The sequence below is a fragment of the Chinchilla lanigera genome, unplaced genomic scaffold (genome assembly GCF_000276665.1).
Source record: "Chinchilla lanigera isolate Chin_1 unplaced genomic scaffold, ChiLan1.0 scaffold00001, whole genome shotgun sequence".
Lineage (NCBI taxonomy): Eukaryota > Metazoa > Chordata > Mammalia > Rodentia > Chinchillidae > Chinchilla > Chinchilla lanigera.
The window spans coordinates 20,373,911-20,395,425 of record NW_004955402.1 but is presented as its reverse complement, the minus strand read 5'-3'; the positions used below and the strand labels follow the sequence as shown (position 1 = coordinate 20,395,425).

Here is a 21,515-nt window from a genome sequence, read left to right as displayed (position 1 = left end):
CTTAGTTTGGCATGTTTGTTAACTGAAATTATACTGTGTTAATATTTATGTGTTGCTGCCTTTTTTTGACTATATTAGTTGTCATCATGCATGCTGTGACTCTCTGTGGTTTAATATTATTGAGTTTCATTTGCTCTGTTTTCTTTTCCACACTAACACCATTCACTGTGTGCTGTTTCACTCTAATCCTTTCTTCTTTTGAAGGCCATTTGATTTAATTTCAGTTTGGCATTATTTTGAACAATGTTTCTAGAAGCATCCTAACATCCGATGTGTATATCCCAAGTGGTTTGTCCAACAGTTATGTAGCTATAGATATTTATTGACTTTATTAGATTATGCTAGATTATTGTTAAAGTAAAAATACCAGTTTACAGAGCCACAACAATTCTAGTTGCTCCATATTTTTTGCTACTACTTGACACTACTAGTAGACTTATAAATTACTGAAAATCTTCATGTTATTTAACCACATCTAATTATGATCTTAACTTCAATTTCCATGAATATTAATGCTTACGACCATCAAGATGTGGGCATATTTTTTTGTTTTGTTTTGTTTTTTGGTTTTTCTCCAGTACCGGGAACGGAACTCACGACCTTGCGCTTGCCAGGCAGGCGCTTTTGCCGCTGAGCTAAATCCCCAGCCCCAATGTGGGCATATTTTGGAAATGTCTGTCTAGTCTAAAAGAGAGAATAAAAATAAAACTCAGAGAGGACACGATAATCTAGATTATGGAAAAGCTCATATCACTACCACTGAGACTGAAGGAAGGGATGAGAGAAAGACACTGAAATTCTGGGGATTATGTAAAAAATCAAAATGCTGGAAAGTAAGACATTTACTTCCAATACCACATAATATCCAGTGCTTGGTATTTATGAACATGATCATTTGTTACAGGCTTCCTGGCTTATTGAATAATTATTTATTTATGCTTTTACTACGACTTCCTCATATATTTACCCTTAATGTCTTTGTCCACCCATTTAGATTTTCATTTTTCATCAGTATTAACTGTAGCTACAAATGGCATTTGTATTCTGAATGTTATTTCTGACAATATTTGAACAAATAAAAAGATTCTCTTGCATTTCTCGGGTTTAAGAATTTTTTATGATACAAAATTGTTCCTTGACACATTTGTTATTTGGGAAAGTACATTAAAATTTTCAAGTACCTTTGAATTAATTATGTGTGACTAGTTTCTAGTTGTACAGGAAATTGGTTAGATAACACAACCAGTTTCTATTTGTTAATTTTTCCTGATATATTGTTGTCTTGAAAATTTTTACTCCTCATGAAGTTATATTACCTTTAAAATGTTAAAAGAGTATTTTTTGCAATTTACATTTATATCAATTTTGTCTCATATTTTGCATGACATTTATATTTTATTTAACTATTCTGAATTGTATATGCTTAGCTAAATGATGTTGAATTAAAATTTTCCCTATGTTTTCATATTCCTCTTTATGCTAATAAATATATTGATTTCTAATATGATGTATTATTATACACATAAATTAGTAATTGTAGTTTAAGTTATAGAATAACTACATTATTGTGCTTAAGGCTCTAGATTTCCTTGTATTTTTTTAATTTTTTTTTTTTTTTTTTGGTTTTTTGGTTTTTCTCCGGTACCGGGAACCGAACTCACGACCTTGCGCTTGCCAGGCAGGCGCTTTGCCGCTGAGCTAAATCCCCAGCCCCTTCCTTGTATTTTTAATAATCAAGTTTCTTATTAAGGAAAAACTTGTGTACATTTTAATTACAGTTATTTTCCATATTATTTTTATTTATTTGGGATTAGTTCAGATCTTTTATGTAGATTACAATATGCTTCACTAGTATTCTTTTATTATTTTTATAGTTTTCAGTATTTCCTTATCATTTCTTGCATATTTGACAAATGTTTGATATTAATTTACTATCATTTTATTTTTTAATGTGCTTTGGATTCTAAACATTCTAAGTGGAATGATTAAGAAATATTAGCATAAAATGTTCTTCAAATATTTAAACCTTGTGTTTATGTATGTAAAATATTGTAATGTCTTTAAATAATTCATTTCACTTAATAAATTATATACTGGAAACATTAAAATCTTATAATTTTATGCATTTTACCTCTTCTTGAGGCTCATAATAGATTTATACAATATCGACTGTCTTCTCTGACTTTCTTTCCTCAGTGTATTTTGAGATTTTCCAATGTTATTATATATACTTATTTTTTTTCACTAATCAGCGTTATACCATTGTATGATTATAAAACACTTTTAAAAAACAGTTTTTCTAGCGTTTGGCATTTAGTTGTCATTTACAGTTGTGTCTCATTTCCACTCTTTCGAATAAGACTAGACATACTGTTTTGTGCTGGTTTATTTTGTGGATCTATACTTTCATTTCTTTTGGATGAAAACGCAAGAGTAAGTATTACTGCATGGTAAAGTATATATATATTTAATTGTAAACGATCAAAATTATATTCTTACACTTGAGAAATCTGAAGTACTTCACAGACTATAAAATAAAATATAAAATTCTCTTTTGCTATACTCTGTCTTTCCAGAGATGACCTGTCCTAGCATTTTCTTGATATAGAAATTCTACACACATCTACCATACCTGTACAAACATGTACCTTCCCTGTTTAGCAAACAAAAAGTGATAACAAAATTTACACAAAGATCTCTGCTTTGCCATTTTTGCTCAGTATTTTTGCTTAGGATACCTTCTAGATGAGCACATAATGATCCACTTTTTAATTTTAGTAATTTCATACATATATTTAGTAATTTCATACATATATTTAGATTACCTTCCTGTGATAGTTAAACAAAGAGAAAAAAAAACTGAAGGTTTTCTACTGTGGGTTTGGCTAATATTTCTGTGATAGTTGTTTTTGAAAAGGAAAACAAATTTCGCAGTAAAAGTTTTTGCACCTTGCTAATGTTATAAATATGTATAAACTATTCTCTGAAATATGTGTGTGTGTTTTTTTTAAAGACAATGCCGTATCACAAGAACTGGTGCTTGTTAGTGCCCCTACAGAAGCGGCTGAAATTTTTCATGAAAATAAAAGGACAAATACTGAAGGTGAGGACTGAATAAAAATCATATAAGACACTATGAATGCTCTTTAGTTTATGATATTAATACTGAATTTTATTAAGAAGAAGTGCATATCACTGTTAGCATATAAATGATATCTAATTTAAGAATATAATATTGTAACATATCCATAATATATTCTTAATATCCAGTCTGAGCTCATACAATTTATATAATTTTAGAAATGAATGAATTTTTAAGCATTTTTATTTACCTATGCTATGTGTGGCAGGCAGTACCACAGATAGACCCTTTCTAGTTCAATATAGAAATGTTTCTTGGAAGAAAGAAAAATATTTTGGGGGTAAAAAAAGTGACTTTTTTTAGTGAAAATCTATAGCTGTTATCTCCTAAAATGTTTCTAACATGGTATGTGGACAGAGGTGGAATAAGAACACTAAAGAGTTATTTCATTTGTAGGTGTTCATTCTAGTTTCCTCTCAGATCATCTTGGTGGAGACTTCTTATATTTATAAAAAAATTATTTATGATTTGGGTTATTTCAACTCTTTGCTCGTAGTTTATCAGAATAACATATGAATAAGTAACAATTATGATTCTTTTATCTGTTTCTTTCCAATAGACATCTTGAATAGAATTTTACCAACCTGATTTAGAGTTCATTGTCTGTATTTATTTATAGGCCACAATTCTGGACAGATTTTTAAACTATCAAGTGAATGATATATGAAACAATTAATTCCTGACACTGGGATATCCATGTGCTATTAAAGTACAGAGATTTCTAGGAAAAGATTCTTACAAGAAATGTATTATCTAGCAGACCAAAGAAAATATAAATAGATGTAACAATTTGTACAATTCAACAGAAATCAATGGTTTAAAAAAGTATGAAGGGAATGACCCAAGGTAGCACATGCCAAATAAATACCATGGATAAGACATATCTTCAGTGTTTTGAGAAAGGCCTATTTGAATAGTTTCCAAGACATTAAGATGAATGTTCAGGTGAGAAGATATTGGAACTGAATCATAAAAGACACATTTGTATATTAAAAAATGAAGGAGTTGATTCATGCAAACAGAACTGCATGTGTCAAATAATAATGGGAAAGAAGTAACTTGGTGTAAGGGGAAGATAGATGACTTTGATGATAACATAGGCAGGAATCCCACATGTGGTGATAGTTGTTGAGTATAAACCTAGAAGTTATTAAAGTACAGCCAAGGAGCAATTTTTATTTTGGGCTCAAGAATGTGAACTTTATTTTTTCTTTCTCAGTCCTTGGTCCTAAATATATTTGATAGTAATGTTATATGCCCATATGCTTTGTTTTTGGAGTCTAAGCCTTTCTTGCAAAATTATTTGGCTACAAGAGAAAATATACAAACTAATTATCTTATTATTATAGTTCAGACTTATGGTAACAAGCACCTGGCCTATGAAGGATCATAGGATATGAAAAGGATTAGAAAAATATTACAAGAAGATTACGGAGATTAGAGAGGATTCTTAATTGCAAAGGAATTTAAATTTAGTGTCTAAAAAGTCCCCATAGGAGCTGCCTGGTCCTTACAGATCGGATATAAAGACTTGAATGTGAAACGGAGGATTCAAAGATGATTTAGCTGTTGGAGACTTTCTTAACAAAAAACAAGATGTAAGAAAGGAAAGAAGGCTGAGTAAAATGAGCATGAGGTTAGTTTTATGAATATTAGATTTGTAAATGAGCTGGACCTTTCAAGACTACCTCTGAATTGCTGACCTTGGCAAAATCCAAATATTTAAAGCCAAATGGATTGGGGCCAAGAATCAGTATAAACAAAAAGTTTTGTTGTGCAACATCTTAACTGTCTCGTCGTCTTTATATGTCAAAATTTTTGCATCTCTTCTGTGACTCAGGCACAGTTCTTCCTACCAGCAGTGTGTCAGATGCTTCTCACCTGGGCACTCCCCCAGATGCCTATGTCTCCCCCTATGTCTGAGCACACAAATGTTTCTTTTTCTCTGTAGCCTTTCTTGCTTTGCCATCTTGGCTTACTGATGTGAATTTCTTTATTTCTTTGTCTATAACATATAAATTTCTCAACTGGTACATTCTATTAGAAAAAACACAAAAAGGAGTGCAGAAAATTTACCTGCCTAAAACATGGGAGTATTAGATTCCTACATTCCAGTTAGCTGGCATCTTTTCTCCCATCCTGCACAAGAACCTGCAAGTTCACCCTCCCCTTCCCTGTAACCAGTGCTATGTTGGGTCTAGGAGATAATTGCTTGATCTCAGTTGTCCATTTCTTAAATTATTAATTTCTTTAGTTGCCATACTTACAGGGAATATGAGGAGTAGATGAAGAAGTTTGGGAAAGTTATTAAATAAACAGCATATTTCAAAAAAGTGTTCTCTACAGTGTTTTGTAATATAGAGTGAAAAAAAGGAGAAAGGTGATATGTGAAAGCCTACTGAATTTTGTTACTGGAGTATGGATAGTGATCTTTTTATAAAACTAAACTATTAGGGTAAAATTTAAATATGATAAAATCCACTCATTTTAAATATACAGCACAATGACTTCGATAAACATGCACATGTATTTGGCCACAACTTCCCAATAGGATATAGAAATTGCTTTCCTTCCAGAGAGTCCTTTAGGCCCTTTTATAGTTCCTATCACTTCACACCCTCCCAACAAACACTGGTGGATTTTAGATTTCCATGCTTAAATTTCAGATAAGCAGAATTATTCTGTTTGTACCCTTATGTCCAATTTCTTTCAAAAACTAAGGAAGATGTGCAGTACATCTATACTGTTAACATCTATACTGTTAACAAATTGTTCACTTTTTGTTTTACAGGAGTAGTCTCTTGTATGAACTCTGCACAACTATTTTTATTTAGCAATTAATAGATACTTGCAATTTTCCAATTTTGGGCTATTATGAATAAAGCTATTGTGATCATGTACATGCAAGTGACTTTGTGAACATATTGTTTACCTATTGTTTACTTATCACTAAATACATGGAATTAGAATGCTGATTCATATGATAAATGCATGCTCAACTTTTATAAGGCATTGTCAAACTGATTTTCAGAACATATTACCATTTTCCAAAGGTTTTATCATTTTTCATCGCCCAAAGTAACATGTGAGTTTCAGTTATTCTACATTCCCCCTAATACTTGACCTTGCTAACCTTTTTAACTTTAGGCATTATCGCAGCGTGTGAAGTGGTATTGAACTATTAATTAAATTTGCCTTTTCCTGATGACTAATGATGGTGAGTGTTTTGTCACATGATTAGCACTCATTTCACTATTGTAAAGAGTCCAAGTCTTATGCTTTTCTTCTGGATAGTAAGTTGCAAATTCTCTCTACATATTCTGAATACAAGTCTTCCCTTGTGTGATTTTATAAATCAGATGTCAGAAGGCACTCCACATGGATTTCAGGGGTTCTTGTGTGCACTGCTTTTCTTCTCCAGTTACTTGCCCTGAGGATTCCAGATGTTTCCACTGCCCACAAAACTAATTGCTCCTCCAATCAAGACTGCCACATTCTGCTCTGCTCTCAGATCTCTGTATCACAGTGGGAAAGTCTCCCTTGGCAGAGAGCTCAGTGACTGTGGGACTCGACCTCATGAATTTCCCTGTTTTCAGAAATCCGAGCTTTACACTGCTTGTTTTCTAATGTCTGAAAACAGTTTTCTCATATTTCCAGTCCAGATTTAGAGCTGATTATGATGGAGGTCACATTCTGTATGTGACTCTTTCATTGTTGGTCATGGAAACACTGCTTAGTGGGTTTTAGGAATGGAGTTTCCAAAAGTTGTAGAGAACAGAACATAGATTATAACATTTTTTAAATAGAAGAAATTATCTACTCCTTTATTCAGCAATGATTTAAAGGTATTAAGTATAGTTGATATCCCTAAAGAATGTAAAACATAAGGAAGAAGGACACGGAAACAGATCATTGTGATGCAGTAAAATGCAATGTAACCAGCTGTAATGAAGAGAAACAGAACGTGCTAAAGATCCACTCAGTGTATGAAAGAATCAAGAATTCCCTCTAGGGAGGAAGCAATGTAAGATGAACCCGAACACTAGTACAGCAATTATAATTTGAAGATGAAAACAGGGCATGAGAATAATCCAGCTGCTGGTATAGACGGCTAAAATATGCCAGACATAACAAAATTTCAAGATGGAATAATGGCTACAGGAAGTGGTCAGGCAAAGTAGTTAGAAGATCTGAGACTGCTTGTGAGAAGTAAAAGTAAATGTTTTGAAACTTCAGTTCCTTGAAGAGACCAAAGAGTCTGGCAGTGAGTAAACATTGAACACTAACTTTTGTACACGGGGAGAGATTGGTGTAAAAGTAGACCTTAGTGACCTTGAACTCTGAAGAGTATTTTTTACGTTCAATGATAATTCTCTCCAATGATGTAAGATCCAATAGAAATATAATCCTAATGTCAGTGAAAGGCACTTTTTATCCATGTTCCCTTGTATAAGAACTAAAGGGAGTTTTGTTTCTTCTGTAAAAAATTGAAGACTTTTTTGTTCATCACAAGAGGCTTTGCAGAGCAATTATTTCTAAACTCAAACTTTAGTTTATTGTATACTTTGAAGAGAAAATCAAGATGCAAAAACACAACAAATTGAGGAGGGATTTATATTCAGTTTTTCCTTAGAATGTTGAATTGAGATAAAAAGATGCTACAGTAATTAATGTGATATATATAAAGGAAACACATCTTAAAAGCAGAAAGAAAGGAAGAACTCTAGTGACAAAATGTGAAATTGCTGGGTCTGGATAAATTAATTATGTAAGGATCAAACTCCTAGAATATGGAGAGTTGACAGTTTATAAATACAGCATTTCTGCTTCCTTTGCCCACACATTCTGCTCATCCATAGTTTTCTTGAAGTGGAAGGTGCAGGCTGCTGTCAAAGCAAGCCTAAATTCTGACTTACACATGGGAAAAATGATCTTATCTGTTGTGGTCTGAGTATGAGCAAGAAGACCTGGAGGTGGGGGAAGCTGTTTAGAGAGATGAGAGTCCTGCCTGAGCTGAATTCTTACATACACATCTGACCATACGTGTACAGGCTTGCAAGGAGTCCTATCAGTATTTCACTAAAAGCATTAATTGATTATATCACAGAATCTTAGGCAAGACAGATCTTCACAACACACTAACAACTCATTCATTTAATGAGAAATCTGAGGTTTAGGTCCTAGTGCTACTTAAGAAGTATGGCTAGTTTTCAGTCAAGTAAAAAAAAAAATGAACGTTTACACCTACATGAGTGATCTTTGACTATACCATATTATTCTTTAAACTGTATGTTATGGTTTATATCCAGATGTGCCCTCAAGTGCTCATAGGTGGGGTCTTCTCAGAGGTGGCTGGATCTAGGGTGTGTGCATATGGATTAAGGATGTGTGGTACTATGTTAGTCTACTGATAGGTTTAGCATAATTCTGGCTGTGGATAATTGGAAGACGCATTCTGTGCGTGGTTCGCACCACCCTAACCAAGTTAGGGCTCCTAACCTGTATATGACAAAAGAGACAGAAGGAAGGCTTGGTACTGCCACCTCTTGCCTGCCTTGCATGTACTCCTCTGAGATGAGTCTCTTCCGTGCTCTCCTGTCTTGGAGCCAGCTGACTGTGGATTAAACCCCTATGAACTGTGGGCGTAGGGTGTTTTGTCTCAGCAGCAGGAAAGTAACTAAGACACTGCATAAAATGAAAAATAAAAAATTTAACTTTTACTGTGCCCCTACTAGGATATAAACAGCAATAAGAACTCCTGGATTCTGGTTTATCTTGTGTTGATTATGTCGTCTTTTACAGATTTTAGTGTAAATTTACATTCATAGTGTATAATTTCCCCTAATTCATCATATGTACAATCATAATCCATAATGCCATAAAGGGCTGTGGTAATTAATTACTATTCACAAGATAACACAAAGAATGGCCCAGTCAAGAAAAATATGAAATGGATGTTTACTATCCCTGTTTACCCTATATTTAATGAGGCAAAACTAATGTTTTGATTATAACAACAGCTGTCTTCTCATTAAATGTGTATCAAAACCTTATTTCTAGAGGGAAAGCAAATTGGTTCTTATCCAGATGATTTAGGTAGGTGATCAATACTTAGTTTTTATCATAGTGTTCTTTGGCTGTTTGATTACTGTGGAGGCAAATATCTATATATTTATTTATATAAATATATATATTTATTCATTTATATATTTATATATCTTTATATTTATTTTGAACTGGAAAGGAAAAACGAAATATAACACACAAAATGAATAGTCATTGCAAGTATAAGTGTTCCAGGAATGGCCAAATCAAACTAAAATATGTTGTAATGTCAGTATTGATACCCGGAAGGAACATTCTAAAAATAAAAAATAAGCACTCTGTGAAACATCTGAGATGCCCTGAAATAATTTTTTGGACTGCTTCTCTTTAGCTTGTTAGACTTTTAACATACAAAAATAGCCCTTAGAGTATAGCTTACCTTTCACTAACCAGGGAGATATTCCAGTACTGCTCTCCAACCTACCAGCAACGTAGACTTGGATAAATTATATAATTTCTCTAAACCTTGATTTGTCCATCTATGAAATTAAGACCATAATCCCATTTCTTTAAATTGTGAAAATTTCATAAAATGTGGCATTGCACTACTTAGTCTCATATGTGGCACATATTTGTAGTCTCAAAAACGTTAGCCAGTATTAGTCATGAAAACATTAGCATTAGTTAGCAATATACATGTATATATATATATATATATATATATATATATATATATATCATAGTCAAAGATATGGGATAGAATAACAGTTTTATTTGCAAAGGAAACAGATACATCATTTTCATAGAGATTGTATATCTAGAAGGGATACTCTAAGCCTTCATTTAAAATTTTTAAATGATGCAGTTTAAATGAAGATATTGAGTTATTTACCATCCCTCTAGCAAAGCACTGAAGCAAAATGCAACAGTGTTACTTCTCTGTTTCCCAAGGTCAACTGAAATGAGGTCACCACCCTGTTCTCATTGAGACACAGGGCACATTTTGTGCCTCCTATTTAAGATCAGTGAATGTAACTATAATCTAGCCCACTAGAGTCCTAGGAGTAATAAGGACTGCAAGTAAGCACTTTGGTGGAGTTTCATGGACAACTTTGCTGTACTTCGGCAACCTTCAGTTGATCCAGGACATGCCAGGTTTAGAATCACTGAGGCACATCAGACAGAGTGGATTTTATGATGAGTACAGCTTGAATGCTGTAGTGAAAGCATCAATCACTCTTCGCATGAGACTCCAATTTTCAGAAATGGAAGGTAGAAAATGAGGTTATTATGAGGATGAAGGAGACCTGCTTTTATTTTTTTTTTCAGCAAAAGAGATTCATGCTGGATTTAAGGAAGAACTTTTTCAGTGCATGAGTAATTAGGTACTATTTAATTGGAAAACGTGAAATCATTTTGAAGCGTGTATTTAAAACATTTTTCAGAGTTATCTTTAGGTGATTCAGGATCCATTTAAAAACAAATGAATTAACTGAGGGGTTTTTCTTCTTTTTCGATGTCTATTTATAATGATATGGAGCACATTAAATCTTTAACTCTGCTTGAGGAATTTCTCGGGCTCCACAGGTTCATATTTATTTGTCACATTATTAAGTCATCATCAATTTTTCTTCTTTTAGTTTATTTGTATGTTTATTCTCTAAGTTTTTGACATATTTATGAATCATTTATCAAAGAAACTTTGAGTATAAATACTAGTGAAGCAGAACATTTTTTTGCATATCCTGAACATCAAGATGTATTACTTCATATATAACTACTGACTAATTCCTGTCTGCTTACATTTAGAAGTAAATACAGCCATTTACTTTAACTACCCATGTCGAAGGCAGAGCTGTGCTCTAGTAAACATCCCAGCACCATGTGTCAACAAAATTATTTCACACATTGAAAATGTGGAGTCAAAAATACAGGATCATTTGAAACAGGTAAGTGACTTATTTAAAATGCTAATATTAAAAATTCAATAGACTACATGGATTTGTTATTTAAATGCTAAAAGGAATTATTTTTATTTTAAAAATGGTAATTAGAATAATATTTACAATTTTGACCCAAGATGTATAATTTTCTAGTCTGGACATGTTTTTGATAGTCTCACTCCAAGAGGGTGAAGTAACCTTATTAAATAGATTTTTTTTCCCCTACCTTCTTGTTCTTTATCCAGAGGCAATCATGCTAGTAGTAATTTTCATAAGCCAACCTGACTGGTAAATTAAATAGTATTTACATTCTTTTTGGGACACTAAACTGATTAAATGATTAGGATGAGTGAATTGGGGTACAAAAGGACAGTGTGGCCTTTTTAATGAGTTGTTTTGTTCTTAAGAAATACTTAATAGGTCTGTTGAAAGAGAATATAGTGGTTCTTTATCTTTTTAACCTGCTGAACTTGACTTCATCACCCTGAAGGGAGCTCAATCTTTTAATCACTGAAACTTTTGTTATTTTCAGAGGATGATTTAAGAAAGAGTTAAAAAAATAAAAAACTTTTCTACCTTTATCAAGATTATATCTCTCTGCAACTAATGCAGAATTGGACTGTCCAAACAGAGGCATAAGTTTGACAGGGACTTCCACTATTTCTTGTTCTTTGTTACTGTTACTTGATCTGGTTCAGAGACTATCCTATGGGTCATTCATCATTATTAGCCTGACATGTCATCTCCTTTGGGAGGAATTGGTACAGCCACTGGGATCCTAGGCTTTAGAGCAGCATGTTCTCTGACTTTAGATGGCAATGAAGAGAAAAGGACAGTATGTTAGGACAAATTCCAGGAAAAGACATGCACTCGATATAAAACAACTACCATTATTTCTATGTTATTTAATATTGTTCATTCTCTGCTTCCTCTATATTTCTCTAAATCAGAATACTCCTTCAGAAAATGTTTTGCATATCACAAGACTGATGGTGTTCTAGGCCTTGAAGAATATTTTAAGGAAAGAGAAAATAATGAATATTCATTGATACAATATCCTGTACACTTTGTCTATTGTAATTAGCAATTATCCATCTGCTAAAATGATAAAAATAGATTCATAGATGCTTTAAAAAACAATTTTAATAGCTACCATTTATCAAAACCTAATACAAGTTGACACCATGTTTTACTATGTTTTTCTTTTAGAACTCATAAAATTACTGTTGATTGTCATTGGTGTATCTAATTAGTAAACAGCAGTTTAAAATAGTTTAGCATCTTATTCAAGTTCACAAAACAGAAAGAGTGGTCAAACACTGTCTGTTTACAAACCCTACATCCTCCTAATTCCAGTTGGAACACTGAACGCTTGACCAATTGCTAAACTTCTTTGATAATGCCCAGCTGGAAGATCAACTTAGATAAAACAATTCACAAAATAAGCCATTTCACAGTTTATTTTCAGGAAAATTTAAAAATAGCTTTTTCATATGTAAACAATTTTGTATTTTCTTTTTTAAAAATTCACTTCTTTTTTATTGGCTATGCAGATTAATGGGTTTTGTTTTGGCAGATTTGTATATGCACATAGCATACTCATTTTCATTTCTGCATCAACCCTCCCTTCACCCTTCACTAGCCAACTAATTTCACAATTTTGAGTAAGTTTCAATGTCTCTAATAGCTTCACACATATACCAAGAAGTGGGATAGTTGGATCAAATGGTAGTGTTATTTTTCATTTTTTAAGGAATCTCCATATTGATTTTTTATGGTCACTGTATTCATTTACATTTCCACCATCAGTGTAGAATACTTCCTTTTAGCCTTCATCCCCACCAGTTTTTTTTTTTTTTTTTTTTTTTTTTTTTTTTTTTTTTTTGCTCTCTATGATAAACATTCTGACTGGAATAAGGCAGGATCTCAATGTAGCTTTGATTTGCATTTTCCTAATGCTTAAGATATGGAACAAATTTTTCTTATATTTATTGGTCATTTGTACTTCTTCTTTTGAGAAGTACATGTTCAATTCATTTGTCTGTTTATTGATTAAGCTATATGATTTTTCATAATCACTAACTGAAAACCTGTCTTCTAAATCTGACGTTCTGTCCTCACATTGGTTGATTCTGCTGTCTATACATTTAAAAGAATTTTTAATCTCCTGGGTATCTTTTTGAAACTTTTTATGTTTCCATTTCTTTCCATATTGGACATTCATGATTTCCACCATTTTCCTAAATTCCTCTTTTTAAAAATCTGTATCTAATCTAGATTCACTAACCATGTCCTTCATTATGGCCATCGTCTCTTTAGTTATCTGAGAAATGATTTCCTATTTGACTTTTTCTAGAGCTGTATATCCTCATTCACCTGCTTGCTTTGTTAGTTCCACGGTTATCATTTCAGAGAGTTCAAGAGGGTGGCTTTTGAATTTTTCTACCCCACTGTCCCCTAGGTTTACCTTGGGTGATCTGGAAATCTGGGATTGTATCTTTTTTCTGTGTCTTCTCACTTCCTAATTTATTTTTTTTTTTTTCAGTTTAGTTTCTGCATTGATGCTTCTAAATTGCTTATGGTAAGCTTCTTTATTGCTAATTTCAAGAACTCCTTAGGAAATGACAATGGCTCCTTTTCAGAGATGTTGCCTAGGTTTTACTGGCTTTTGGCTTTTGAGTCTGTAGCAAGATGCTACCTCTACAACTTATTGGGAATGAGAAGTTCTACCTACTTGGCGTAGTCCCTGGTTCTTTACCACTGGCCTATAGTGTTGCATGTGACACTCAGGCAATCTCAGTCTTAGCATACAAGGAAGAACTGATTAGAACAAGTACATCATCTCCCCTAGAATAGTACAATCAGTAATAGTAATAGCATCAAGAGTAGCCTAGAAAATGACAAACTGGTAAATATTTGCCGCACTTAATCATATGAACAAGATTTGTAGTTATTTACAAAATGTGCAACAAACCAGAAAATTGTGTACAGTAAGTATTCCCTCAATATAGAGATTTTCCCCTTAGATAAGAAACTTTAAAAGAGTTAAGAGGAAAAAAATAGAGAAATAGAAAAAGAGCAGATATTAAAAGCAGGGCTGGAGGACAAAAGAAGATTATGCAAGCTTTGGGAAATGTGAAGAAGATAGGGAAAGAAAGAGAAATAAGAACAGGACAAAACAAAAACAATGTGGAAATATCACTCACTCATAAAATAGGAACAAACAATCAAGAAAAAGAAAAGAAAAAAATAATAAAAGGAAGAAAAATGCCCACTTTAGGGCATGCCTCTGCTGTCACTGGTAGACAAAGAGATCATGTAGAGTCCACATGTACATTGCAAGCCTACAGTAAAATTATAGCAAGATGGTGGATAATCCCAGCAAACTTGCACTTTTAATTTCACTGAAGTTCAGCCTGATCCTGGTTTCTATCTGTGAGGAAGAGACCCGAGTGGTTCAGCACATAATGTTCCAGGTACCTCTTGCCAACTTGAACTGAACTCCCTGACCCTCAGCATCTCTCATTGCTGTGCCTCACCTGACACTGGAAGCTCTGAGATAGAGCCAACCCATGGCTTCTCTGAGTCCGGGGTTTGGTTGGCCCCTTTCCAAAATGATGACATGTCAATCACCCTATCTTGGGGATGTTTGAATCAGAATCACTCACCAACCACTGCATCCTATGTAAGCATTCATTGTTTGATTTTACTGGTGTGTTTCTTCACGGAAGCCTCTGGAGTCAAGGGTAGTCACACCATGCCTCTCTAGGTTTGAGATGCCTCTCACCTGCCATGAGCTGGGATTCAGGGAGAAAGTGCTGTTTTGTCTCCTCACTGTTCTGCATTGAGGTCCTCCTCTTTGCTCTCCCCATGGGCTCCAATTCTTGCTTCAGAACCCTGCTAGGTCCAAGGGACTCTCTTCCTTCCTTCTCTTCTCATGCTGCTATATTCCAGCACCTGGATGCAAAATCTTGGAGAGGCTTTTTCTTTGATGTTAAGATTTTTGAGCTCTTTATGTAGTCTATATTACTTCTCTTGGAAGAGTAGCCTGCAATGATATTCACGCATGCTGTAAGCTGTCTCTTTACTCTATTGGTTATTTCCCATGATGTGAAGAAACTTTTTTAATTTGATGTAATCCTATTTATTCTTCCTATTATTACCTGTGCTGTTGGAACTCTAATCAGGAAATCTTTCCCTCTACCTATGTCCTCAAGTATTTTTGCTATGTTTCTTTTAGGAGTTTCAAATTTTCATGTCTAATATCAGCATCTTTGATCTATTTTGAATTGAAGTTTACACAGGAGGAGAGATAGGGTCTAGTTTCAGTCTTCTGTAAATTGATATTGAGATTTCCTACCATGATTGGTTAAAGAGGCTGTCTTTTGTCCAACTATATTTTTATCTCCTTGGTCCAAAATCAAATTCTACAGCTGTATGTACTTTTTTCCATGGGTTATATTCTGGTCCATTGTATCTTTCAATATCCATTGATTTCCATGTCTATTTTTCTGCCATCATCATGCTGTTTTTGTTACTATGGCTTTGTAGTTTTAAATCGAATATGGTGATTCCTAAAGCCTTGCTCTTTTGCTAAGGATTTCTTTTGGTATTCTGGCTCTTTTGTATTTTCATATGAGTTTTATGATTACTGTTTTTAGTTCTGTGAAGAATGTCATTGGCATTTTGGTGGGGGTTGCATTGAATCTATTTACATTACTTTTTGGTAAAATGGCCATTTTGACAATATTCTGCCACCCTATGAGCATAAAAGGTATTTTGCTTTTCTGATATCTTCAATTTCTTTCTTCTGTGTTGTGAAATTTTTATTTTAGGAGTCTTTTACTTACTTGGATAGATCAATCCCTAGATGTTTTATTTTATTTGAAGCTATTGTAAATGGAATTGTTTTCCTGATTTCTTTTCCAATTCATTCCTTATTGGTGTGTAGTACAACTGTTGATTTTTCATGTTGGTTTCATATCCTGCTACACTTATCAGCTCTAAAAGTCTTTTAGTAATCTTGAGAGTCTTCCAAATATAGATTCATAAAAGTGCAAAGAAGGATAATTTGGCTTCTTTCCTTCTTATTTGCATCCCTTTTACTTTTTTCTTTCACCTAAGTGCTTTATCTAAAATTTCAACTGCTACATTGAATAATAGTGCTGAAGGTGGACATTCTTGGTTCTTTCTTAATTTGAATGGAAATACTGTCAGTTTTTCCCACTGTGAATGATACTGCCTGTGGGTTTTTAATATGTGGGCTTTGCTCTATTCAGGGATGATCTTTCAATATCTAGTTTCTTTATGGCATTTTTCATGAAGGAATGTTGAATTTTTATTCTGGCTTCTATTTATGTGACACATTACATTTATCTGCTTGTATATGTTGAAATGTTCTTACATTGCTAGAATGAAAACAACCTGATTATAGTATATGACCTTTATAATGATTTGCTGAATTCAATTTGTAACTATATAATTAAGGACTTTTACATCTATGTTCATCAAGAATGTGATCCTTTACTTTTGTAACCTCTGATTGTGGTATCAGGATGGTGTTCACCTTGTAGAATGAATTTGAAAGCATTCATTCAATTTTTTATGGAATAGTTTGATGAACATGGGGGTTATTTCTTGTTTAATGATTTCTTGTTTAAAATTTCACCATGCACCTTTCTGGCTCTAGACTTTTCTTTGTTGGTAGAGTTTTTATTACTTCTTCTATCGCACTGGTTTTAACTGTTTCCTCTCTTTTTTTCTATATCCTCTTGGTTCAGTATTAGTAGACCATATGTGTATAGATAGTCATTTGATTTTTCTAGATTCTTCAGTTTATTAGAATATAGTTTTCAAGGAATTCTTAGTTAATCCTCGGGATCTCAGGGGTGTCTGTTGTAACATTTCCTTTTCATCTATAAATCTATTGATTTGTGTCTCCCTTTCTTTTAAGTAGTTTGGCTAAGGGTTTATCAGTCTCACTTATCTTCTCAAAGAACCAATTCTTCGTTTTATTGAACCTGTGTATTGTACTCATAGACTCTTCCTCATTAATCTCAGATCTGATGCTTCTGACTTGCTTCTTGTTGAGTTTTGTTTTGGTTTCTTCATTTTTCTAAGACCATAAGACATGGGATTATGTTATTTATGAGCTCTTTCTGATTTTTTTCATGTAGGCACTCATAAGCTTCCCTATGTACACTGCCTTTGCTGTATCCCAGAGATTCTGGTACACTATATTTACATTTTCATTTGATGCTTTAATTTCTCCTTGCTTTCTTCAATAGTTCACTGTTTAAACATGAATTATTTAATCTCTTTGTTTTTGTATAGATTCTCTGATTTCTTTTCTGGTTGATTTCTAATTTCACGCAATTATGATCTGATAAGATGCAAGGAGTTATTTCAAAATTTTTGTTAAGGTTTGCTTTATGGTCTAAAATATGATGAATTTTGATGAACATTTTGTGACCAGCTGAGAAAAACACTTATTCTGCAATTATGAGGTGAGATGTTCTGTAAAGATCTGTTAAGTCCTTTTGACCTAATGTGTAGTTTGACTCCAATATTTCTTTATTGAATTTTTGTCTGGATGACCTCTCTATTGCTGAGAAGAAAATGTTGAAATTAAGCACTACTTTGAATTTAGACATACATGTCCATTATTTTATTTGTTTTATGAAATTGAGCATATCAATGTTTGGTGAGGTATATTTACAAATACTATATTTTCTTATTGGATTTTCTCCTTTATTAATATATTATGGCTTTGTCTCATCTGATTTATTTGGCCTTGAAGTCTGCTTTGTCATATATGAATGTAACTATTTCTGCTTGCTCGTGGTTTTTATATGCGTGGAATATTGTCTTCTATCCTTTCCCTTTTAGTTTGTGTATATCTTAACTTGTGAGGTGTGTTTCTTGCAAGCAGCAGAGGTGAATTTTAACTCTTAATCCATCTTCTAGTTTCCATCTTGCAGGTGGGAATCTAAGACCATTTATACTCAGAATTATTACAGAAAGGTAGGTTTTAATTCTTTCAATCCTGTTTGTTAAAATTACTATTTGACTTTTGATGCTTTCCTAATTTTCAATCACTTATCTAATTTTCCTCTTCTATGTGGGATCCTTGTATCTTTGGCAACATTGGCTTAGTGGCTATGAATTTGGTTAATTTTGTCTTTGAAGGTTTTATTTCTCCTTCAATTTTTAAGGATAACCTTGCTGGATTCAGTAACCTAGGTTAGCAGTTATTTTCTTTCAGGAATTGAAATACATGCTTCCTTGGCATCTTGGACTTCAGGGTTTCTGTAAAGAAGTATGAAGATATTCTGATCGGTTTTTTTTTTATAAATGACTTATGGCTCCTCCTTTCAGTAGTATTTCTTTGTTCTGTACTTTTGCCATTTTAACTGTAATATAATGTGAGGACATTCTTTTGTAGTTGTGTATGTTTGGAGTTCTAAAGGTCTTCCATACCTTGATGTCTATGTCTTACCTAAGATTTAGGAAGTTTTTTTGTTATTACTTCATCAAATATGCTTTCTGTACATTTAGTCTATATCTCAGCATCCACTTCTCCACCAAAAAAATTATGTTTGGATTTGCAATCATATCCCAAAGATCTTGAATATTTTATTCATAGTTCTTTTCTTTATTAGTGTCTGTGTTAATTTTAAATCTTATATTTAAATGCTAAAATTCAGTTTTCTACAGGAGCCTGACTATAGATTGGGTTTTATACTGAATGTTTTACTTGATTTACTGTGCTTTTTATTTCCAGAATTCTTGTTTGGTTCTTCTTCTGAATGGCTATTGCTTCGTTGAATTCCTACTTCATATCTTGCATTGTCTTCTTTAATTCATTGCACTGTTTATATTTATCCTCTCTGAAATCATTAATCATTTTGTAAATAAGTCTTTTAAATTGTATGGCATTTTATCTACTTTGATAACTTTGTATTCAGTCACTGATAAATTAGAAATATTTGGAAAAGTGATGTTGCATTGTTTTTCATATTTCTTGTGTTTTTGTAATATTTATGCATCTACCGGAATGAATCCTGTTTCACTTTTGTCTGAGGGCCTTCCTAGTATATATACCCAAGGTAGATAGCGCCTTACCAACTACTTAATAACTTAAATAAAAGACTAAGACTTAACTTAAAGATTTGGTTTCTTTCACCACTCATAGAGAGAACTCACTGCAGTATTGTCAATAACCCAAAGATAAACCAGATATCAACAGTAAAAACAAAAGCAGTGACTGTACCACCCTCATCCATAGAAATTGACAATAATAATGTAGATTCAGAGACAAACCAGATATTGGCACATAATAAAAATGCCCTAAAAGCAACAACTGTACAGGGGCTGGGGATTTAGCTCAGCGGCACAGCGCCTGCCAGGCACGTGCAAGGTCATGAGTTCAATTCCCAGTACTGGAAAAAAAAAAGGAAAAACAACAGCTGTATAGCTATTAACAGTAGAAAACAAATCAGCCTTGATAATGTGAACTAAAAACTTAAAATAAATAAAGGTTAATAACAATAATAAAATAAATGGAGAGGTGAGGACAGAGAAAAATGGAAGAAGTAAAATTTAAAAGAAAAGGAAGTTGAAAAGGAGGAGAGGAAGTAAAGATTAAAATCCAGTTAAAGAATGTTAAAAATAAGTAGAATTAAGAAAGTATGAACAAGAAAAATAGAATAAAAAGGAAAGAACCAAATCAAACAAAAACAAACAATATTCTGGTGGGACTAGGGTGAAGTCAAGGACAATGACAAGGATCCCTCCGCAGGCCTATAGTATTTCATCTTATTTACCAAGTTTCACTTTTGTCTAAACTGTCCACTCTGTTTTTCTACAGACTGATTTTTTTAATAAAAGAATCTTTATTGAGATAATTTATGAACAACACGGTTCATTATTTAAAATATACAGTTGTATGATCTATATTTGACATATTGTGTAACCTTTTATAATAACCAACAACCACATGCTGTACAATCTCATTTACATGAAATGTTCAAAATAAGTGAATCTGTAGAAATAGAGAGCAGATTGATGGCTTTCTGGACCTGATCGTAACTGCTGATGGTTGTGAAGATTTTTCTGGGATGATCTCTGTTTTTAACCAGGGTAGTCTTAATCTTTTATTAAAGTTATTAAGTAATTGTTAAGGTCGTATCTACCTTGGGTGTAAAACACGCTCAATGAGAGGAAGATCATAGTTTTTCCTTTGATCAGCCACTGCAATCCACTTTTTCATGATATCACATTGATTTCTAATGCAGGCAGAATAAATACAGCAGAGCCATGATTAGCAACAAGGCATCTTCCATAAGGTTTTTCACCCACTCCGAGGTTTTATTGCAATGTTGAAAGAAAATTTCTTCACAATAGAACTACTATGAATTTTAATCTGTATTTTATTTCCACAGAAAATGAAAAATGCAAAATAGTGGAAAAATTGCTTCTAAAACTTTCCATACAATCATTGTTTTACTCATCCTTCCACATTACTCCCTAGATTTCCTAGTCTCTAGTTTTATTTAATTTGGAATGAGCTCTATTGTTTTATAATTTTCTTCTTCATTTAATCAGTATGGAGTTACTAAGATGCTACCATGATTTGAAAGAATAATATGAAAGGTATATAGGAAATATTCCTTGAAATATTAAGAAGCAATTGTAGAACGATGGTAACATTATCATCAATAACAATGATAATAAAGCTGATACTTATCAAATATTCTCTCATAGCCTGTTTTAAACACTTACTATGCATGATTTCACGAATTCTTATAAAGTTTGGGAAGGCAGAAACTATCACTGTCCATAGTTATAGATAAAAAACATGACTTCAGAAGCTGATTTCCCCTAAGCTCCATTAGTCAGCGTTAGAGCTTCCGAGTTCTAAGTGCGTCCTCTGCATTACTGTGTAATGACAACCATCCCTGACAGTGTGTCAGCTGGGAGGACCAAAAAGGGAATATGCATGTTAAAGTGACTAATTCTAGCTGGAAGCTTGGCTCCTCATTATTCAACATTCACTTTTATAAAAATGTTACCAGAGTGATATTTTGATATATAACTCCAAAAATTCTTTCCCCATACTAAATTCATCTCTATTTCTCAAAATTGGATAACCTGTTTCTATCTCTATCAAATGTATACTATCAAGGTGGTGACAGCAGTACATTAAATAAGCATTGTTAACTGGTTGAAGACTTTAAAATTTTCAAGTAATGTTACAATTTACAGAAATACCTCTTAACCAATTTCCTCCTGACTCACATCATAATTCACTTCAAATACCTTTTCTTATTTTTTTATTTATTTATTTATTTTTTTTTAAAGATAAAAAGAGGGAAACATTAACA

General features: G+C 33.0%; 1 protein-coding gene across 6 annotated transcripts in view; it reads left to right on the top strand.

The window, feature by feature from the left end:
• Nucleotides 1-21,515, top strand: part of Ccdc178 (coiled-coil domain containing 178) — a 352,256-nt gene that overhangs the window by 33,664 nt on the left and 297,077 nt on the right. For 5 of the 6 annotated variants that reach the window (XM_013507772.1, XM_013507853.1, XM_013507911.1 and 2 more), the window contains exons 3-5: nucleotides 3,014-3,103; nucleotides 10,997-11,136; nucleotides 13,676-13,711. In XM_013507772.1, coding sequence (XP_013363226.1) covers nucleotides 3,014-3,103; nucleotides 10,997-11,136; nucleotides 13,676-13,711 — 266 coding nt within the window. The remainder of the gene's footprint in view (nucleotides 1-3,013; nucleotides 3,104-10,996; nucleotides 11,137-13,675; nucleotides 13,712-21,515) is intronic. The other variant, XM_005372759.2, reaches the window with a different exon arrangement.